The sequence below is a fragment of the Perca fluviatilis genome, chromosome 4 (assembly GCF_010015445.1).
Source record: "Perca fluviatilis chromosome 4, GENO_Pfluv_1.0, whole genome shotgun sequence".
Lineage (NCBI taxonomy): Eukaryota > Metazoa > Chordata > Actinopteri > Perciformes > Percidae > Perca > Perca fluviatilis.
In genome coordinates, this window is record NC_053115.1 from 14,619,020 (window position 1) to 14,637,984 (window position 18,965).

At 40.4% G+C, this 18,965-nt stretch overlaps 2 protein-coding genes across 2 annotated transcripts; both read left to right on the forward strand.

Annotated features, from left to right (window-relative positions):
• Window positions 1–497: 497 nt before the first annotated feature.
• Window positions 498–7,307, forward strand: pmela (premelanosome protein a). Its single transcript, XM_039799128.1, has 13 exons — window positions 498–658; window positions 2,087–2,182; window positions 2,305–2,451; window positions 2,842–2,976; window positions 3,784–3,945; window positions 4,047–4,331; window positions 4,424–4,933; window positions 5,243–5,353; window positions 5,451–5,624; window positions 5,746–5,848; window positions 6,108–6,313; window positions 6,401–6,491; window positions 6,693–7,307. Exons 1-13 carry the CDS (start codon window positions 601–603, stop codon window positions 6,844–6,846), a joined length of 2,232 nt encoding a protein of 743 aa, XP_039655062.1. The 5' UTR covers window positions 498–600; the 3' UTR covers window positions 6,847–7,307.
• Window positions 7,308–12,858: 5,551 nt separating this feature from the next.
• Window positions 12,859–18,421, forward strand: prph (peripherin). Its single transcript, XM_039799140.1, has 9 exons — window positions 12,859–13,513; window positions 15,108–15,168; window positions 15,492–15,587; window positions 16,272–16,439; window positions 16,524–16,649; window positions 16,746–16,966; window positions 17,261–17,313; window positions 17,758–17,831; window positions 17,924–18,421. Exons 1-9 carry the CDS (start codon window positions 12,897–12,899, stop codon window positions 18,005–18,007), a joined length of 1,500 nt encoding a protein of 499 aa, XP_039655074.1. The 5' UTR covers window positions 12,859–12,896; the 3' UTR covers window positions 18,008–18,421.
• Window positions 18,422–18,965: the final 544 nt, after the last annotated feature.

Below are 18,965 nucleotides of genomic sequence, written 5' to 3' on the forward strand. Positions count from 1 at the left end.
ACACTCTTCGTCCTAAAGCAGCCATCACGTACATTTTCATTTACAAGGCATCCATTGATTTTTCAATAATGCACTTGGAAAATATTGTCCTGCTTGAGGGATGTCTGTTACTGTGTTCATTGGAATTATTTACATGCACTATATCCATCTTTTGGAGCCTTTTTTTCCATTAACTGTACAAGTTCCTGAGCTTTATTGTAGATATTGTATTGATGATATGTAGTACAATTGAAATTTGGCTTAAATGTGGTTCCCAAGTAAAAACACACAGTACACATGAAGTAAAAACAGTGTTAGCTCAGAAGAGAATATAACATTTAATAATGACTTACAACAATGTCAAAAACTGTGAGTAAACACTGCAATGCTTGTGAAACACAACAATAGCTAACAAAACATATATTCTTACCAAAGGGGGTGGAGCCAGTTTGAGACTATCAATGATGTCAGAGGTGAGAAGAAACTTTATGGTAATTCAGGTCCGAAACCCTCTTAAAGAGAGTGAGAGTACATTTCTTAAGTCTCTCTGTCGTGTTGGGGTTCAGGACTGCAGGGTAAGGATCAGGGCCCAGATAGAGGAGACACACAACCAAATACAGGATGAGGACTCTGGAACTGGTGCTGCTGGTTTTGGCTTTTACATTTGCCACTGCGATAAGTGAGTACTTTTTTCCCCATCAGAAAACAACTTGTTTGACATTCTTTTCAGTTTTTGGACTGGAATATATAGATACATACTGTTGTATTTTATATGAACTGGCAGTTTATGTTTTGTTTTGTTTCATCCTGTATTTTTGGTGTTTGTCTGTTCATACTCCCTTTGTGACTGTTATGCAGAAGAAAAAAAAAAGAAAACAACTTGTTTAAAAAAAATTGTTTTTCTCAGTCCAACTACATTGAACTTTTCTATCTAAGTTGACACTTACAAAATATCTAAACCAAGTGAAACCGCATAGGGATAAAGTGAAATTACCCTATTAGCACAATTCTTCTAATTTGTTCAAGAAAAAAACAAAGTTATTTGTTAAGGTAGAGTTTTTTCTGTGTGTGATGTAAGACCTTTATACCAACACAGTTTAACAACAGGGAAAGTAATTAATTTTCTTTTTCTGTGACTAATGTAAATTAACACATTTCTGCTTTCCCCTCAATTACATGGTAAAATGTTAGTATTTCTTTATTTGGACTACAAATTGACCAGCAAATAGATTGGTCTGTCTTTTCACACTTATTTCATGCTCACACATGCCACACTCTGTTAAAGAGAGGGAAGATGGACAAACTTTTACATGCCAATTTTATGCTGTTTCTTATGCCAATTTGCATTCATGACTATAGCCTCAAATATGTTCTAAGGTGTGTGATTCAGAATACTGTACTGTAATTGTTCTTTTCTGTTCACTTGGAAATTTGAAGACCATTTGTCGTGTTATTGTGAGGGTATTTCATGCAAATTACACACACACACACACACACACACACACACACACACACACACACACACACACACACACACACACACACACACACACACACACACACACACACATCACAAGCTGAGAAAAAAAACTCAGTGAGCCAGTTGACTGGGATCCCTCATTCCTCTCACTGGGATTACTGATGCTGCTGCTCAGCTGATAGTCACATGAAAGGGATTGAGGGGATTGCAGGTCGTGTGACTCCCACCGTTAAGAACCCTCACACTTCCCCCTCCTCAACACCAAAAACATGGACCTGCTCTCGTTTACATAAGCATCTGTATTAAGTTCAAAACCTGCTTGATTATAACAGTTGCAATACAAAGTGTGAAGAGTGCAAATATAAAAAGTCCAAGATAACAAAGAAGTTGTGCCTCTTTTAACACAACTCAAATTCTACTGAAATTAGTAGTTAATGGTATCTGCCAAACAAAATATAAATTATATATGATCTACACAAAGAAAACTGAAATACATTTTTGCAGCGGAGGAAGGATTTTATTTTATTTTTTTAAATAATGTGTTGGTTATTGATGATACTTGGGATAATAGCATGAGTTGCAAGATGTAGCTTCTTTTCCTGAAAGAGTTTTTGATGTTTCTTCCAGGGTCTAGAAGTCAGTTCACACGTTATCGCTCATGGAACTCACGGATGTATCCAGTGTGGAAAGATGGAGACCAGAGATTCAGGAACTGTTGGTTTGGTGAGCCCATATTCCTCCATAGGCCTCCATTTCACAAAAACAGATTTTTTTTTCAAAATTCTGTCTGACAGCCAATCTAAAGATGTTAAATCATGAGTAATCTTTTCTCTTTTTTTTTCCAGGTGGTGAAGTAACTTTTGATCTGAAAAACGATGCACCCACACTGACTGGAGCAAGAGCAACTTTCAATATTAATCTTAACTTCCCACCAAACCAGACAGCACTCCCTGATGGCCAGGTGGTCTGGGCGCAAAACTGCACCATCAATGGTAAGCAAAGCTTTCCAGTAAAGCAACTGATTTGACTACAAAATGATCTTCATGTCATGAAAAGTGTTTGACATGGTCTTTTCTAAAGAAATGCAATTGTTTTTAGTCTTTTCATATAACATTTGGTTTAAAAAATAGTATAATAGTATTTAATTAAAGAATGTATAAATGATTATAAAAAAGAACAAATTATTCTGTGAATTACCAGTTAAACCACTGACTATCATAATTGAACCAATGTGATTTTGAAATTGTGCTAGCTTCATTATTCTAGGACAAATTTACTCTTATTTTATTTACCTGTGTTGCCTCATATTGACATGTAGTGTTATAGTTTGAATCATCACATCTGTTATTGCTATTGATGTATGATCTATGGTCTTTTTTCAGGTCAACAGTACCAGGAGGGTCAGGCTGTGTATCCTGACCGGGGAACCCAGTCGACCGGAGTTTTCCCTGATGGTACACCGTTCTCCAGGAGTCGGAACAAGAAACCCCACTACGTGTTTGTGTGGAAGACATGGGGTAAAGATATTACATTTTTATAATATTAATATTTAGTCTGTTAAAAACTTAGGCTGCTCCTTAGCTGTAATTAATGCTGCAGTAGGACACCCAAATCTTCCAAATGCAGCTTTGACTACATTACATTATTTGGTAAAATCGCCATAGAGACAAAGAACAGACCATAAATGGGGCTCTGAAAGAATATAGGGTAAGTTTCTCCTCCAGGCATTTGCCCCAGGCCGTATCACAAACAAAGCCTTTTTAGTCTGATCTTACATCTTATCTTTGCTAATCTCTGACAATTATATTTGTCATCACCTGTTCCATCTAAAGACACACTGTTGCAGAAAATACATGTTTTAATTGTGCTGTTCTCAATAACATGATCTTATTAACTTATTCTGTAAATAGTTAATATTATCTGCAAGATGTACAGTACAACAGTAGTCTCAGTTTGCCATTTTTATTTTATATCATCAGGCTTACCTGTTTTGGTAAACAAGTCATTAAGTCTAACACTATTCAGTCAATCAATCGCAAAGCACACAACCATCTAAGAAGAAGCCAGTGTGTGCTAAATTTCACAAACTTCTGAGACATTCTTCCGAGTTTTGTCTGTTCTTTAGCACAATTCAGATTTTTTTTTATTTCTGTTGCTGTTTGTTTGGCAGACCTTTTTTTAATTACTTGATTACCATTACAATTGCATCTCATGTACTATATAATGAAAGTGACACCCGGAGTGTCTCCAAAATGTGTGACTTCAATTCATTTTGCTGTGATTACCAGACCACTCTAAATAAACACAATGTTGCTCTATTCAAGGGCGCTACTGGCAGGTGGCAGACGGACCATCCTCCTCCCTTACTATCGGAACAGACAACGTCCCCCTCGGCTCCTACAACATGGAGGTTGTCATCTATCACAGCCGTGGCAAAGACACATTTATCCCTCTCGGCTACGCCTCCACGGTCTTCGCCATCACAGGTTACCTAGCTAACCTAACTTGAGGAAAATTATTCTACAATATTGTTTTTTCTTTAACAAGCCTCATCATAACAGCTCTTCGTCTTTCACTCCATTATCAGACCAGATTCCCTTCACTATGTCACTCGCCCAAGTCAACGATGTAAACCAGGAGGACCAGAACTTCATCCAGAACCGAGCCATTGCTTTCAACGTCAAGCTCCATGATCCCAGCCAGTATCTCAACGGCGCCGACATCAGCTTCAGCTGGGACTTTGGTGACAGCACCGGTACTCTGATCTCCAGAGAAACCACCGTCACACACACATACCTCACTGTCGGAACCTTCAAACCTCAGGTGGTCCTGATGGCAAGCATCTCCAATGGCTGCGGAAACCCCACTGCTGGTGAGATTTTAAACTACTAATTCCCTTTTAGACATACATACATGCTTTCCTATAAGAAGTCTGAACTAAGTTGTTTTAAACTTTTCTTTCAGTTGCTCCTATTGATGCCTCTGCTGCTACAGCAGTAGTCGTGATGGCCTCCACCCCTGCAGCTGACCCAGCAGCACCAGCCGAGGGAGGAGATGCAATTGCTTTGGACGTTCCTGCTTCTGACACCACTCCGCTCGCTGCTTCTGTGCAGCCAGCTGAAGCAGAAAATGGAGAAACAGGCGTTGACACAGAGGCAGTAGAGGTCGCCTCAGTAGCGCCTGCAGGAGTTGATGCAGCTGTTGTTCCAGAGGAACAAGATCCCGCTGAGGACGCAGATCCAGCTGCAGATGAGATGGCCACGGTTGCCCCTGTAGCTGTAGAGCCAGCAGATGCTGATACAGCAGCTGCAGATGAAACCGCAGTAGTTACAGATGCAACTGAAGAAAATGCGCCCGTGATTGATGCTGCTGCTGCTACAGTTGCACCTGTTGCAGAGGGAGAAGAAGCTGTAGCTGAGGTTGCTGGCGCTGTCACTGTTGCTCCTGCAGCAGAAGTAGCTGTAGAGCAAGAAGGTGATGTGGCTGCTGATGTTGATGCGGCTGCTGCTGATGTCGCTGCTGCTGCTGCTGATGTCCCTGCTGCTGATGTTGCTGATGCTGCTGCTGCTGCTGCTGATGTCCCTGCTGCTGATGTTGCTGATGCTGATGCTGCTGCTGCTGATGTCCCTGCTGCTGATGTTGCTGATGCTGATGCTGCTGCTGCTGATGTCCCTGCTGCTGATGTCCCTGCTGCCGATGCTGTTGCTGTTGATGCTGCTGTTGTTGAGGCTGCTGCAGAGGTTGTTCAAACTGAAACAGAAGCCCCTGCTGATAACGTTGCAGCTCCTGCTGCCACTGAGACCACAGCTGTAGAAGAGGCAGCACCAGCTGATGATACCGAGGCCGAAGTACAGGCAACTGAGAATGAAGTTGCAGTTACTGCAGCTCCTGCAGGTTTGTGTTTTCGGTACACTAAAATAAATATGCACAAAATAAAAAGATGGCTCTTGCAACAAAAGTAGTATGACAAAAGATTCTGTGATTTTTCCAGAGCAACCAGCAGGCGATGAAGAGGCTGTTGCAGCTGAAGGTGAAGTTCAAGCAGAGGTCGAAACAGATCCAGCACAGGTTGCCCTCGTTGTGGCTAAAAGACAAGCACCAGAGCTGACAGCTGACTGCATGGTCTACCGTTATGGCTCCCTCGCCACCTCTCTAGATGTTGTCCGTAAGTCAGTACAGTTTTTGTAACAATGGCAGTTCAAACCTCAACAAATATTTAGCTTAAATAGAAACAGTATGACTTATTAGTGTTAAAATTTCTGCTTTTGCCCTTTTCAACCCTGCAGAGGGTATTGAGAGTGTACAGATTGTACAGATGTCCAACGTAGTAGCAATGACGACTGAGTTGGATCAGAATGCTGTGGACGTCACCATTACCTGTCAGGGAAGGTGAGCAGTAAAATTCATCAACTCAATATAGAGAGCACACAGACACAGTCAAGAGGTTCACTTACTGATGTTCAGTGTATTGATTTGGACTAATGGTCTTCATAACAATGATCTTCTAGTGAGCGTACACCAAAGTTGATGTGTAAATTGTAATTATGTATTATGTTTAGCACAAAAAAACAAGTTTATAAGAATAATTTATCCACTTATGATTGTTCTCCTTGTAAATGTCTTTGCATCTTCACTATCCTTCCTTCAGTCTGCCAAGTGAGGTCTGCACAGTCATTTCAGATGCTGACTGTATCACACCCGTGGCAACAGTCTGTAATGCAGCTACACCCTCTCCAGACTGTCAAATGGTCCTTCGTCAGTTCTTCAATGACTCTGGAGTATTTTGCATCAATGTCTCCTTGACCAATGATGTCAGTCTTGCTATGGCAAGTGCTAGAGTCAGTGTAGCATTAGGTGGGTGGAAGAAAAATGAATTAATAACCACTAAAGTACTCAATCTATAGATTATTCTCTCATTTGTATGATGTGCTTCAATTTCAGCCTCCAGTGGTTCCCCAGCTGGAACTGCAGCCACAGTCCTGGGGGTTATGGTTCTCGCCTGTGTTGTCTGTTGTATTGGTTTGATGTACAGGTGAGTACCTAATTTACTAATTTAATTTATAAATAATAAAAAAAGTTATCACCAAAGTGAGTATAGCTTTTTTTTTTTTTTTAAGTTTTCATTTCTTGTTTAATTTTTATGATTTTGTTTCTTTTTGACATGTTGGCCTTTATTTCATGCCACTTAACTTATACATTTAACTTTCCTCACCTGTTTCATGTTTTTAAACAGGCGGTTCAAGCAGTATCAGCCACTAAGAGAAGACCATGGTGACAGTAATGGAGGCAGCTCAGTGGTAACATCTGTGCCTTTGATGTTGTGGAACTTGTTGAGCAGACAGTCACCTGGAGAGAGTCGTCCACTGCTTCAGGGGAGGATTGTGTGAATATCATCATCAGCTCATGCACTCAACATCTACAACATCCGCTACAATATTGACTTCATACACATAATAATCTAACTGTTAACAGTCTAACTCCCAGTCAATGTATTTAACCAGAACAAATTAAGTGAACCAAGTTAAGTGAAACTGCCCTCTGTACAAGAACGTGTAGAAATAGAAAGGAGTCAAGTGTGGAATAAAGAAGTGTCATAAGAATGTTGAAACATTTGTAGAGGAAAGTGATATTTATTTTGACCTATGGTATTTTGTATTAATTGGCACTGGTATCTTATAGAAGCCATAATTTGTGCTGTTATTTGTGGCCTACCTATATTAAACAAATTGGAAAATTAATGTAAACACAATTCAGTTCACTTTCTTTACAATGTAATTTAAATCACTTATATCACAGAACGTTAATATGTTTGCTACCCTGAAATGAATAAAGTGGAACTTCGTCCCCATCAAGTGTTTATTTCCTTTTCGTTTGCATGTGATATTCGTGATTTCACTCTCAGCACTCTCATAATCGTTGCTTTTAGATGCAGCAGGCAGCTGTTTTCAACAAAAATGCACAGATAAACCAATTGTCACTAAAATCACAGATATAAAGAGCCAGCACAAGAGTTGGTGGAGACCAAAACTGAGCTAAAGGAAAATGTAATATTGAACTTACATTCAGAAATGCAACTCCAAATGAATGTGATTGTTGATCCCTATCTGCTGGATGTGTAAATCATGGCAACTGTTTGCTAGTCTGGCTTACCAGATGTATAGTGCTGGGATAAAGCTTTAAGGCATTTTCCTCTGCTTCAGATACCTATTTTGCAAGGGCACCGTCGCTGCAACTGGGGCTTAGCACTGCCCAAGATAATTGTGATTGGTTTGAAAAATGTAAACAAGCCAGAGAGTTTTTCCCATATCCCAGAATGATAAACTGTGTAGTCAGACCTTACTCTGGAGATGAAGAAAGAATGAATGCAGGTTTAAATAAAAACTCTAAAGATAATTAGGCTAAACACCCATAAGGACTAATCTACTATAACAACTTAACGTTTAAAGAAAAGCATAAATAAAATGGTAAAATGGGCACACACTGGCCTGGGAACGCCTCGGGATCCCCAAGTCAGGGCTGGTTAATGTGTTGAAAGAGAAAGTTTGGGGTCCCCTGCTGGAGCGCGACTTGACCCCGGATGAAGTTGAATGGATGGGCGGAATATATCACACAGTAGAGTCACAGATTAGATTCAATTTACATTGGATTAGATAGGGAAAGAACATTTAGACAAAACACCAACACATAACACTCAAAAATAAAAATATAAAGTACAATATTCTTAAAACAACAAAATATGCTTTGTTTGGACTGCACCAAACTACTTAATGAAATATGGCATGTCATAAACGTTTCAAGTGGTCTCAGCAGGCATTTAAGTGGCGCAGAGATGCGTTCAGGAAGTGGTGTGGTGTCAAGATCACTGCAGTTGAGTGCGCTAAAAAAAATACCATCATGTTCCGCTCTCTGCTCAATTAAAAATGATTTGTTTAGATGTTGCGGGATGCCATCATGCATTGAGCTGACAACGAGCTGCTGGTCGTAACACGCACATCATATGAAACGCTGCAGTGCAGGAAAAAAGCTGACGTCAGTGCAGCAAAATCTTTAATGGAAGAAGCTATGGCCTGGCCTACACAGTGGAAACAAACATATGGAAGGATGAAGAAGTAAAGGAAAGGATAAATCTTGGAATTGTTGTTTGCATTCAATGAAAAGTAAAGGTGTGAAGAAAGTGAAGGCTGTTTACTTAATGTATGTATTTACAGAATTTAAAATTGAGTCTATTATAATATTGCACTAGAGTAGTAATCTATCTAGCCATTTTGGGACACCACATTTGGGATAAAACAGGAGCATACTGTGCACTTTTCTCAACAAAACTATTTGGAGTATCAGGAGGAAACTGGTGTACTGTAGTTTTAAGTTTTTAAGTACATATTTTTCTGCTTTAATATGAATGTTATTTAACTCATGCACACTTCACAATGTCCTTTCTTACTTCTCTCTCTCTTTACCTACATACATAAATATTCCAAATGAATATCCTTCCAATAAACTTGTGTAACACTGCAGTGCTCCATTAAAGTAATTACACAAACACAGACGTTAATCATCCCCCACCCTTAACATGTCTCTAGGTCACATGTACCAAGTGTTGTTCAGCCATCTCAGTTCACTCCGGACATGCACTGCAGCCATGACGAGCCCACAGCTCTGCAGGAAGGCCATCATTTTTCACATGATGATTTCTATCTTGGACCTGACAGCCCTCCCGGATCTTACCAGGCCTGCAGCTTTTAATAAGTCCCAGCATCCTCACCACTTGTCCCATTTAAACTGGCTGAATCGTCAGCAAGCTCCATGAATAAGCTTCTGTTTTCCAGATAACTAGGCCAAGCCAGACTTTTCCATGTCTTGAATCCTCTCTGGACAGTGAACCTGGAGATAAGTTAGTGGGTTGACACCACAGAAGCAACTACACAGCTCTTATTCATTTGAACGATTCTTTATTGCTCACCACTCCCTAGCAACTGATGTTAAAAGGGAAGCAGTTTCCTTCATCTGTCCTCTACAGTGCAGAAACCTACCACAGTCAAGGATGTAGCGATAAGTCTTGCTGCAGTACAAAATCAGCATATACAGTACATTAACCAGTTAAAAGCGTAATAAGCCATGGCTTCAGCCTACACCTTTTCGGTTACCACCCTTGTTTCTAATGAATTTGCTGTACATATATTACGTTCTATGTTCAGTAACTGAATAAACTTTCATTCATTCACTTTCATTCAACCAGTTCCAACACACACTTTTATTTTCTACATTGGTAACAACATTTGTTACATGATGTATCAAGTTCTTTGTTTCAAGTGTACCTCAGCCTCAACCCCCACTACATTCTACACATACTGTATTACCATCCTTAATGTGTTAGTCACATATGATTTGAAACATTCAACAACTAATTTCTTTCTTCTTAATGAATTATTAAAAAAGAAATATATAACATGTGAAACATTATTACATTAACCACTTGATGGAAATGTTATACACATATAAAACTAAATACTTTAACTTTGTTGTTTTGTAAACGTGGTTTATAGGCTGCAATATGCAACTTGCACTCACAGATAATTGTATATATTTTTAAATGAATACTCAGCCCAAGTTCATTCATATCCATACGATAACCATAGTTTATTTGCCAAAGCCACCATCTTTCCATAACCTAAACCATAGTTGACATGTAGGCATTGTTGACAAGCACTGAATGTAATCCAGTGAATTGCAAAATAGTTTAATAGGGATGTCCCCTAGCAACAGGGTTTGGATTACTACCACTATAAGTCGTCAAAGCCAGAATGTATTAACAAAATGACAGCTGAAAATGATGCTGTAAGCTCAGTTTTCAATGAAGCAGTGCTCTGTGCCATTGTCATTGCTGACTGCTGTTCAGGACACAAGTTTGATAAGATTTCTAATCAGAGACCACACCCAAGACATCATATATGGACATAGGGTAAATCTATCCCACGCCCTAAAATTAAATCACAACACAATATGTGTATTCCCTTTTATCCCATATGACTAAGATATCTAAATGCCGGCTTAGGTATGAAACATGACACACATATTGTGAGTTCAATATGTGGAACAGATATTCCAGCCTGACACTGTTGAAGAAGCATGATTGAATTTATGGCCCTTCAGGGAATTCTCTGAGAACCAGAAGGATCAATTGCTTATGGTAACATCTGGCTGATGGTTAGAATTACTGAATCATTGAACGTGTGTGTGTGTGTGTGTGTGTGTGTGTGTGTGTGTGTGTGTCTGACATACATGTGATTAATTAAAGTGTAGAAATGCAGATTTAGTGCTAACACTGATAAGAAACCTTGACATATACTGTAGACAGATTTGATCTGGGGAAAGAATAGAAAGTAATATGTGCTCTGAGCAGAGAGCGTGAGACAGACGGTGAGACAGAGAGGGAGGGAGCGGAGAGAGTTACTGACCATAAAGCAGGTTGATTAGATTACAGAGCTAAGACTAACATGGGCCATTTATTGCACAGAGAGCCAGACATTGGCAGTAGCAGCCTCGCAGACCCACAGTGAGGAAAATCAAGTGTGTAAGTGCGTGTTTGTGAATGACAGACAGAAGAAGAGATAACTATACTTTTATTTCAGTGTGCTCCAGATGCTCCATCAGGAAGAGGAAACCCAAAGTTACATTTAATTAGAAAAAGCGCTGAGTACAGGTCAAAATAAAGGCTGCTGTTTGATATGTAACAGTGTGTATGTTTAAAAGAGAAATGATATGTTATATTCATAATTTGTTATTTTTCTTTGTGTATTATATTAGATACAAAAGAGCATAAATGGACAGGATGCAAGGTGCCAAGCATCACTGGGGACACAAAGGGAAGACAATACCACACCCAGTCGCAACAGAGCATGCTCAGAATTACGTCAACTTTATATTAGAGAGGTAGCCTATCTGCATTAAAATGACCATGGACCCCACACACGCACACGCACGCACGCACACACACACACACACACACACACACACACAGATACACAGACACACACACACAGTCTGCACAATGATTTGAAGATGCTGCCTCACAGAATATCGCTAACAATAATGTTAAATTTTTACTAATGTTTGAAGCTATTGTACATACCAGTATTAAATAGTATTTATGAATCTTGCTGCAAGCTTGCCATTTCATTTTAAGTTAAGACTTAAGCCCTGCCTCAGTGGTTGATTTAATAATGTTACATAAAATGTTTAACCCCATATCATAACTTTACAGTAAAGCTTCTAGTCCATGCACTTTGTTGTTCAACCTTGCAAATAGGAATCACACATCTCTGCAGAGAAAGAAACTAACTAATACTATTGATAAGTTTTTTTATTAAAAGATAAATTATAACACCATATGTCAAGAGCAAAATACTTTCTTTTCTGATTTAAAGGTGCTATAAAGTTGTAACTTTGATATCGGGAATACTGACCACCTAAACCAGCATCACTATCAAGCGTTGTGTGTGGTCAGTTGGCTAATTAAATGAATGCTTTCAAAGTTATATTAAACTCAAAACAATAAAACATTTTTATAATGTTGTCCTATACTGCTAATTATTTGTGCTGGGTAGCTGGGACTGTTGCTATAACACCAGTCACTATTCTTTGACCTCTGTCATCATTAAGTCCTGATTCAGACTTCATATGACATTGCCAAAAACCTGTTCACCAGAAATAATGACAGGGTTTTGACAACTCTTACTCTACTAACAGGGACAACTGGATCTAATGCATTTGAAAAGGATAGAATAACTGCAGAGTCATGGCTCTGCCCCAGACGCCCAGAATATCAATAAAGTGTTCCATTACTGTAAAAGGAGAGAGAGACAGAGAGACTGAGAGGAAAGAGGAAGGGAGACAGATGGAGGGGGGAAGAATTAAATCAATGTATCCAAGTGATTCAATTTAGGCTACAATTTCACAGTTTCTTATTTAGAACCAGGTAACAGAATCCTTGACACACACATTTGATAGTAAAGTTAAGAACATTATATGTGCAAGTAAGAGTGAAATCATATACTGTATATATATACAGTATATATCAATCATGTGGAGAAACAAGAATCAAAACGGACTGACTGGGTAACCAGTGAACAAGTGTCAACGAGGGCATGCATTAGAGAAGGCGAGGAGGGGAGGGAGTGAGGAGACATCTTTAGATATCAAAGCAGAAATGTGGAAGCCAATCTGGCCTCCTGCCAAGTGCTCTGATAAAAAGGGTGGAGCTGTCGAGACAGAGAGAGGCAGGGTCTATCTCTGAAGCGTAGGGAGTGGCCATAGATTGTATGTTCATGAGTGATTGAGAAAGGAAGGATTCATGTGGGTGGGGTGAGGAGAAACGAGGGAGGGGGATGATGGGATAGCCAGCCTGTGTGTATAAAAACCCACAGCACTCTTCAGTCTGATGTACTGTTGCATCACGAGCATCTCCAAGCCTCCAGCTCTCTCTTCTCAGAACAGAACGAGACCAACCATGAGCCACTCTTCAATGCATACCTCAACTTCCTACAGGCGCACCTTTGGAAGCCCACACCCCATCTCCATGTCCTCTTACTCCCCTGTATCCTCCCGCATGCCCATTTCTGGGGGTCGCTATATGCGTTCAATGTCACCCGTGGTTGCATCCCGCTCCACCACCTACCAACAACAGCGTTCTCGCTCCAGCGCCCAACCCCCTCGCCTCTCCTATGACAAGGTGGACTTCACCCTGTCTGAAGCCATCAACCAGGAGTTCCTAACCACCCGCAGCAACGAGAAGGCCGAGCTGCAGGAGCTCAACGACCGCTTTGCCAGCTTCATCGAGAAGGTGCGCTACCTGGAGCAGCAGAATGGTGCACTGCAGCAGGAGCTCAACCAGTTCAAGGGCCAGCAGCAGCATGGTCAGCCCAGCCGTGCCTCTGAGATCTTCCAGGAGGAGGTGAGGGACCTGCGCCGCCAACTGGACGCCACCGGAAAGGAGAGGGACCATTACCAAGTGGAGAGGGACAACTTGGCTGAAGACGTGGTCCTGCTCAAGCAGAGGTTGGTACCAACATGATGAGAAAGAAAAGTATGATGCATGAAGAAATGAGATAGATATTTAGATAGATATTTAGATAGATAGATAGATAGATAGATAGATAGATAGATAGATAGATAGATAGATAGATAGATAGATAGATAGATAGATAGGAAGCTCCTTGTCTCAAGCAAACAGAACCAACACAGAACATTTGGCTTCAGAGAAAGTGTTCCAAACCATATTGTCCCAACAAAGTCAAAGGTCAAATTCTCTTTCTTCCAATATTTCGTAACTGTTTTGTACAGGTTTAGCTGGGGGTGTGGTAGTGATGGTGATGTAGGGCGTGGCACATGTGCAGACCGGACACCACAGAGCGGCAGCATGATAAAGGACGGCGCACTGCACCTTGCACATGAGATTGTTTCTATGTATTTGAGTTTACATGTTTACTGAGTGTGCACTGGCATGATTCAATGAAAACAAGGAGGAAAGCCTCAGTACATGACAGCAAAGTGACCCACAGAAAACTCTAACACAGTAGGCTACTTGATGCCAAATTAGATAAGGAAGTGTTTAGTGATTACCCTAAAATAATGCAAATGTATGGACTTCTGGAAACACACACAATTATGTATTCACACTCTGAGATGATACTATGAGGAGGATGGATGGATGGACTAGACACAGGGTGGGGCGGGCTGTGGTGTGGGGAGGGGGGAGAGAGAGGAAATGGGACCAGAGGAAGAGAGTTTCAGGCGTGGTAAGAATAGCGTCAGGAAAAATCAATGTGACTCCGTGACTCCATTAGGTGTGTTTTCAGTGTCCCTCTGTGCTGATGGGATGGTGCCAGAGACCCCATTAGGACAAAAGGACCCCTATAACACAACATGAATTAAAGATGAGGAAGCACTGCCCACTATGTGATGCTTTTCCCACTAATCTACTTTATGTCCAGTCTGGACATGACTTTTGTCTGACAGGACAGATGGAGCCAATCAGTCAGAGAATGAGCAAAAGTGCGTATTGTGCATTGTGATATAATTTGAGATGAGTCATCACAGTGACTCATGGATTGTAACTGATTTTGCTAGAACATTATGAAATATCTTTTTTTCATTTAATTTTGTTCATTCTTGCAGGAGCAGTCAGTTGGAGTACAGAGTACACCCTGGATAGGTTGCCAGACTATCACAGGGTTGACATATAAACAAACAACCATTCACGCTCCCATTCACACCTACCGGCAATTTTAGTTCAATACTAAAATGATCATTTAAAATCTTTAAAAAAGATGGGAACTGTGTGTACATAACATTATTGAGTGTGTGCAGATGACCTTATTGAACTGTAGAGAAACCACATTAGCTGAAAGGAGCAGCTGCTGATCCCACTGGGCGCACGCCCAAATCCTTTTTACAGGACAGTGAATTAACAAATTGATCCAGAATGCTTTTTGCCAGCTGATGCCTCAGTGCAACCTTAGACAGAAAGGGGGTTCTTCTTGGACAAATTTGACACGTTCTCTCTCCCCTTTTTGTAAATAGGACATTCTTGGAACCTGAAGGAAACCTGTACATTGTTTGAAATATTTTGTCTCGCTCCTTTGTCCTCAAGGTTGGAGGAAGAGGCCCAGAAGAGGGCAGATGCTGAGCATAACCTGGTTGCCTTCCGCAAGGTAAACGCTCAGCTCGCTGGACCATGATTACCTTATTGATTGCAGTGTCCTCAGGCTCTGACAACAGGTCAAAATGGACAGCTTTGCTCCACATCTCCAACACTTCCACAATATTGACAATGTAATATGACGGGGCAGATTTATAAATGCCATTGATCTAGACTGCTGCACAGGAAAGAGACTAGGCACTTTTTTATTGAAATACTTTTCCCCCATGGCTGCAAATGCTCACAAATCAAATGGTGTATTGGCATTTTTTCTGTCTTTAGTTTAATTACTTTTTATTTATTTATTTAACAGTGTTTGTCTCATATAACAATTAGGATGTGGATGATGCCACATTGTCGCGTCTGGAGCTGGAGAGGAAGATCGAGTCTCTGATGGATGAGATTGAATTCCTCAAGAAGCTCCATGATGAAGTAAGTGACACATCACACAAGCGTCAGAGATGCTGCAGAGCAATTTTATGCGCTCAACTAGTCTATATCAACGACATTTCATTTCCCGGGATTGTTCAGGTGCCGCCGGAAATTCCGCCAGATGCCCCTCATTTTGGCCGAATGTCCATCACCTTTCGCTTTATTTGTGGTGCCATTTTAAACTCCGGACTATGGTTAACTGCTCCTCAGATCTCTGCAGGGTAAATCCTGACAGCTAGCAAGACTATCTGTCCAATCTGAGTTTTCTGTTGCACAACTAAAACAACTTTTCAACGTACACATGTTCCACCAAAACAAGTTCCTTCCCGAGGCTGTTTTGCAGAGGCACCGTGGCTCCGCTCGGCGCTTAGCGCCGCCCCAAGACGATTTTGATAGGTTTAAAGAAATGCCAATAAACCAGAGCACGACCCTCCTCTGCAGCGCTGTGGAGGAAGGTCTGGCAATGCGAGACTAGCGTTCAACTAACAAGCTTCAACTTATTAAATTGTCTTCGGTAAGTGTCACTTTGTGAAATATGATTTGATTCGCTTTTTTTTAGGTTAAACAAATGAGTGGGTGGATACCACTGCACTGGCACTTTTGACAACCAAGCAACGCAAAGCAATGGAAGAACAGTACAATGTTTTTTCTGACAATATTTTGTCCATATCTTGGTATTATCAGGAAATCCAGGACGTACAAGTGAGTGTCCAGACCCAGCAGCTGAAGATGGAGGTGGACAGCAGTACCGCCAGGCCTGACCTAACTGGTGCTCTGAGGGATATCCGGGCCCAGTATGAGACCATTGCCTTGAAGAACATGCAGGAATCTGAGGACTGGTACAAGTCCAAGGTAGGCAGAGAGACAAACTGACAGTAACACATGAACATATAAGCACATATTCAGTATTGTGTGCTTTATCTTTTGTTCCTGCAGTTTAATGATCTGACTGAGTCTGCAAAGCGCAACACTGATAATCTGAGGCAGGCCAAGCAGGAGGCCAATGAGTCCAGGAGGCAGATTCAGTCTCTTAGCTGTGAAATTGATGCACTGAAGAACACGGTGAGGCCAAAAAAACACACGTCCTTTGGGTATAATAATCTATAATCTATGATATACACCCTCTTATTGCACCGTATCTGCTACTGTGTTTCTCAGAATGAAGCTCTGCTGAGGCAGATGCGTGAAATGGAGGACCAATTTGGCAATGAGATCGGCAACTACCAGGACAATGTAGGAAGGCTGGAGGATGAGATCCGCCACCTGAAGGACGAGATGGCTCGCCACCTTCGGGAGTACCAGGACCTCCTCAATGTCAAAATGGCTTTGGACATTGAGATTGCAACTTACCGTAAACTGCTGGAGGGGGAGGAGAGCAGGTGAGAACAAAATGTTTTCTCAGGTTAAATTCTTTGATGTTTTTACATGATTTTTATCTTTTATCACTTTTCTCTCCTGATTAGAGACAAGATGGGCAGAATCTAGAATGCAGCTGTACTTATAAAATAAACTAATACAACACATATTGTGATTTTCTTTCTGACAGCCAAAAATGTTATTGTTTTGTTTCTTGTCTAGTTTTTTGTCAATTACAAACCTCAGAGTAATTGATATGCAAGTCTAACCTCAAGTAAAGCAAGTTTTCACACCTAGCTTTCATATTCCCTGTTCAGGATTACTCTTCCCATGCTCAATATTGGCATGAGCAGTTACCAAGGCGAACGAGGTAAGCTATAGTTCTCTTTCTCCAAAATATAACATGATTAAAATCCTTTTTACCTTATAGCATTGCAACATGTGAGGAGCCACTGATTCTGTAATAGGTTTCCCCCATTGTGTAGGCCTATTTCCATTTCAAATGTTTTCCTAATATTACTTAAAGACTAGTTACTTATTAGACTAAATGTAACTTTTTAATGTTTCTAAAGTTCTGTCATTTTTCATACAATGGCCTTAAATGACCTGTAACAGCAAACGAGACTAACAGTGAAAAGAACGCTATTTTTATATAGTTTTTGGTAAGGCATCTGTCCAGGTTAGATTTTTCCCGCGAAGTCACAGAATGATTTTTAGCAGGTAGTAGTTCAGAAAAGCGAAACTTTCTATTTCGTGAATGCAAATGTTTCTGAATGTAAAAATCTCAGCAGCGCTTTAATCTGACTTTTCACAGACTATGAACACACTCCAGGCAGCATGAGCAAGAAGACTGTGGTGATTAAGACCGTTGAGACTAGAGACGGAGAGGTACAATAATTTATACAAAAATATCCATCTAAATATATTGATAAATTTGTTTTAAAATAATTGTAATTTATAATCTGTTTCTTTTCCATCAGGTGGTGAAGGAATCCAGGAGGGAGAAGGAGAGAGAGTCAGTCCGAACCGACAAGGACGACAAGGACGACAACGACGACGAGTAGAAAAAAACTGTTAGAAAGTGTTAAGGCCAGAGCCACGAGAGAAAAAAAAATACATTAAATAAATGAGGACCCCCCTCAACGCCAAAAAAAAAAAAAAAAAAAACCCTCTTATCTATATAGTCCTCATTCCTACTAGCTGTGTTAAATTGTCTAGTAGAAAGTCTCTCAGTATAGGTGCAATGTTGAATGAATCCCTTTAGACAGTGTCACTTTGGTGCTATTTAAACCACCCAACTTTTGCTAAACACTTGTGTCATCTGTAGGGCTATGCAAAGCCACTTTATTAACATATATGAAAATGTGACAGTCACCAACTGAAAAGACTTTTGCTGAATGTGCTTTGCAATGCTGTGTGTATCTGGCACGATTGATGAATGAATATGTAAGTGCAAATAAACTTCACTGGCGCAAATCTGTCTTGTCTGTCCACATAACTCATTATGAATGTACTAGTTTTTGATATGGCTACTAATTTCCTGCTCGGTCAATGAAGGCTTGTATCATGTGGACGCACCGACAGTTTTGTTGCCATTTCTTAAAATTTCTCATGGGGTGAATAGTGTACTAGCTACTTTATAATAACAGTCAACCGAAACTATAGCTTTAAACTCAAGGATAAACACCTTTACCATACATATAATTGCTAAAATATGTTTAAAGCTGTACTTGTCTGATCAAAAACACAAGAACCTTAAAAATATTTGTCTGCAGACAGGTTTGTAAAAACATCACATGGTTAATTAGGAAAACTGTGCTTGGTTAGAAAATGTTCAGTAGGCTACCTTCTCGTTGCTTCAGTTCTCTTAGGCCTGACTATCTGGTTGTCCAGCAGGTTGTCCAAAGTTCTTCACCTTTAACAATGTTTTTTCTTTCAGTGTAAATGACGGAGCTTGGTGGCTCCAATATGGTGGCATAACAAGGATACACTTTACATTAAACAAAGAAGATGTTTAGGTAC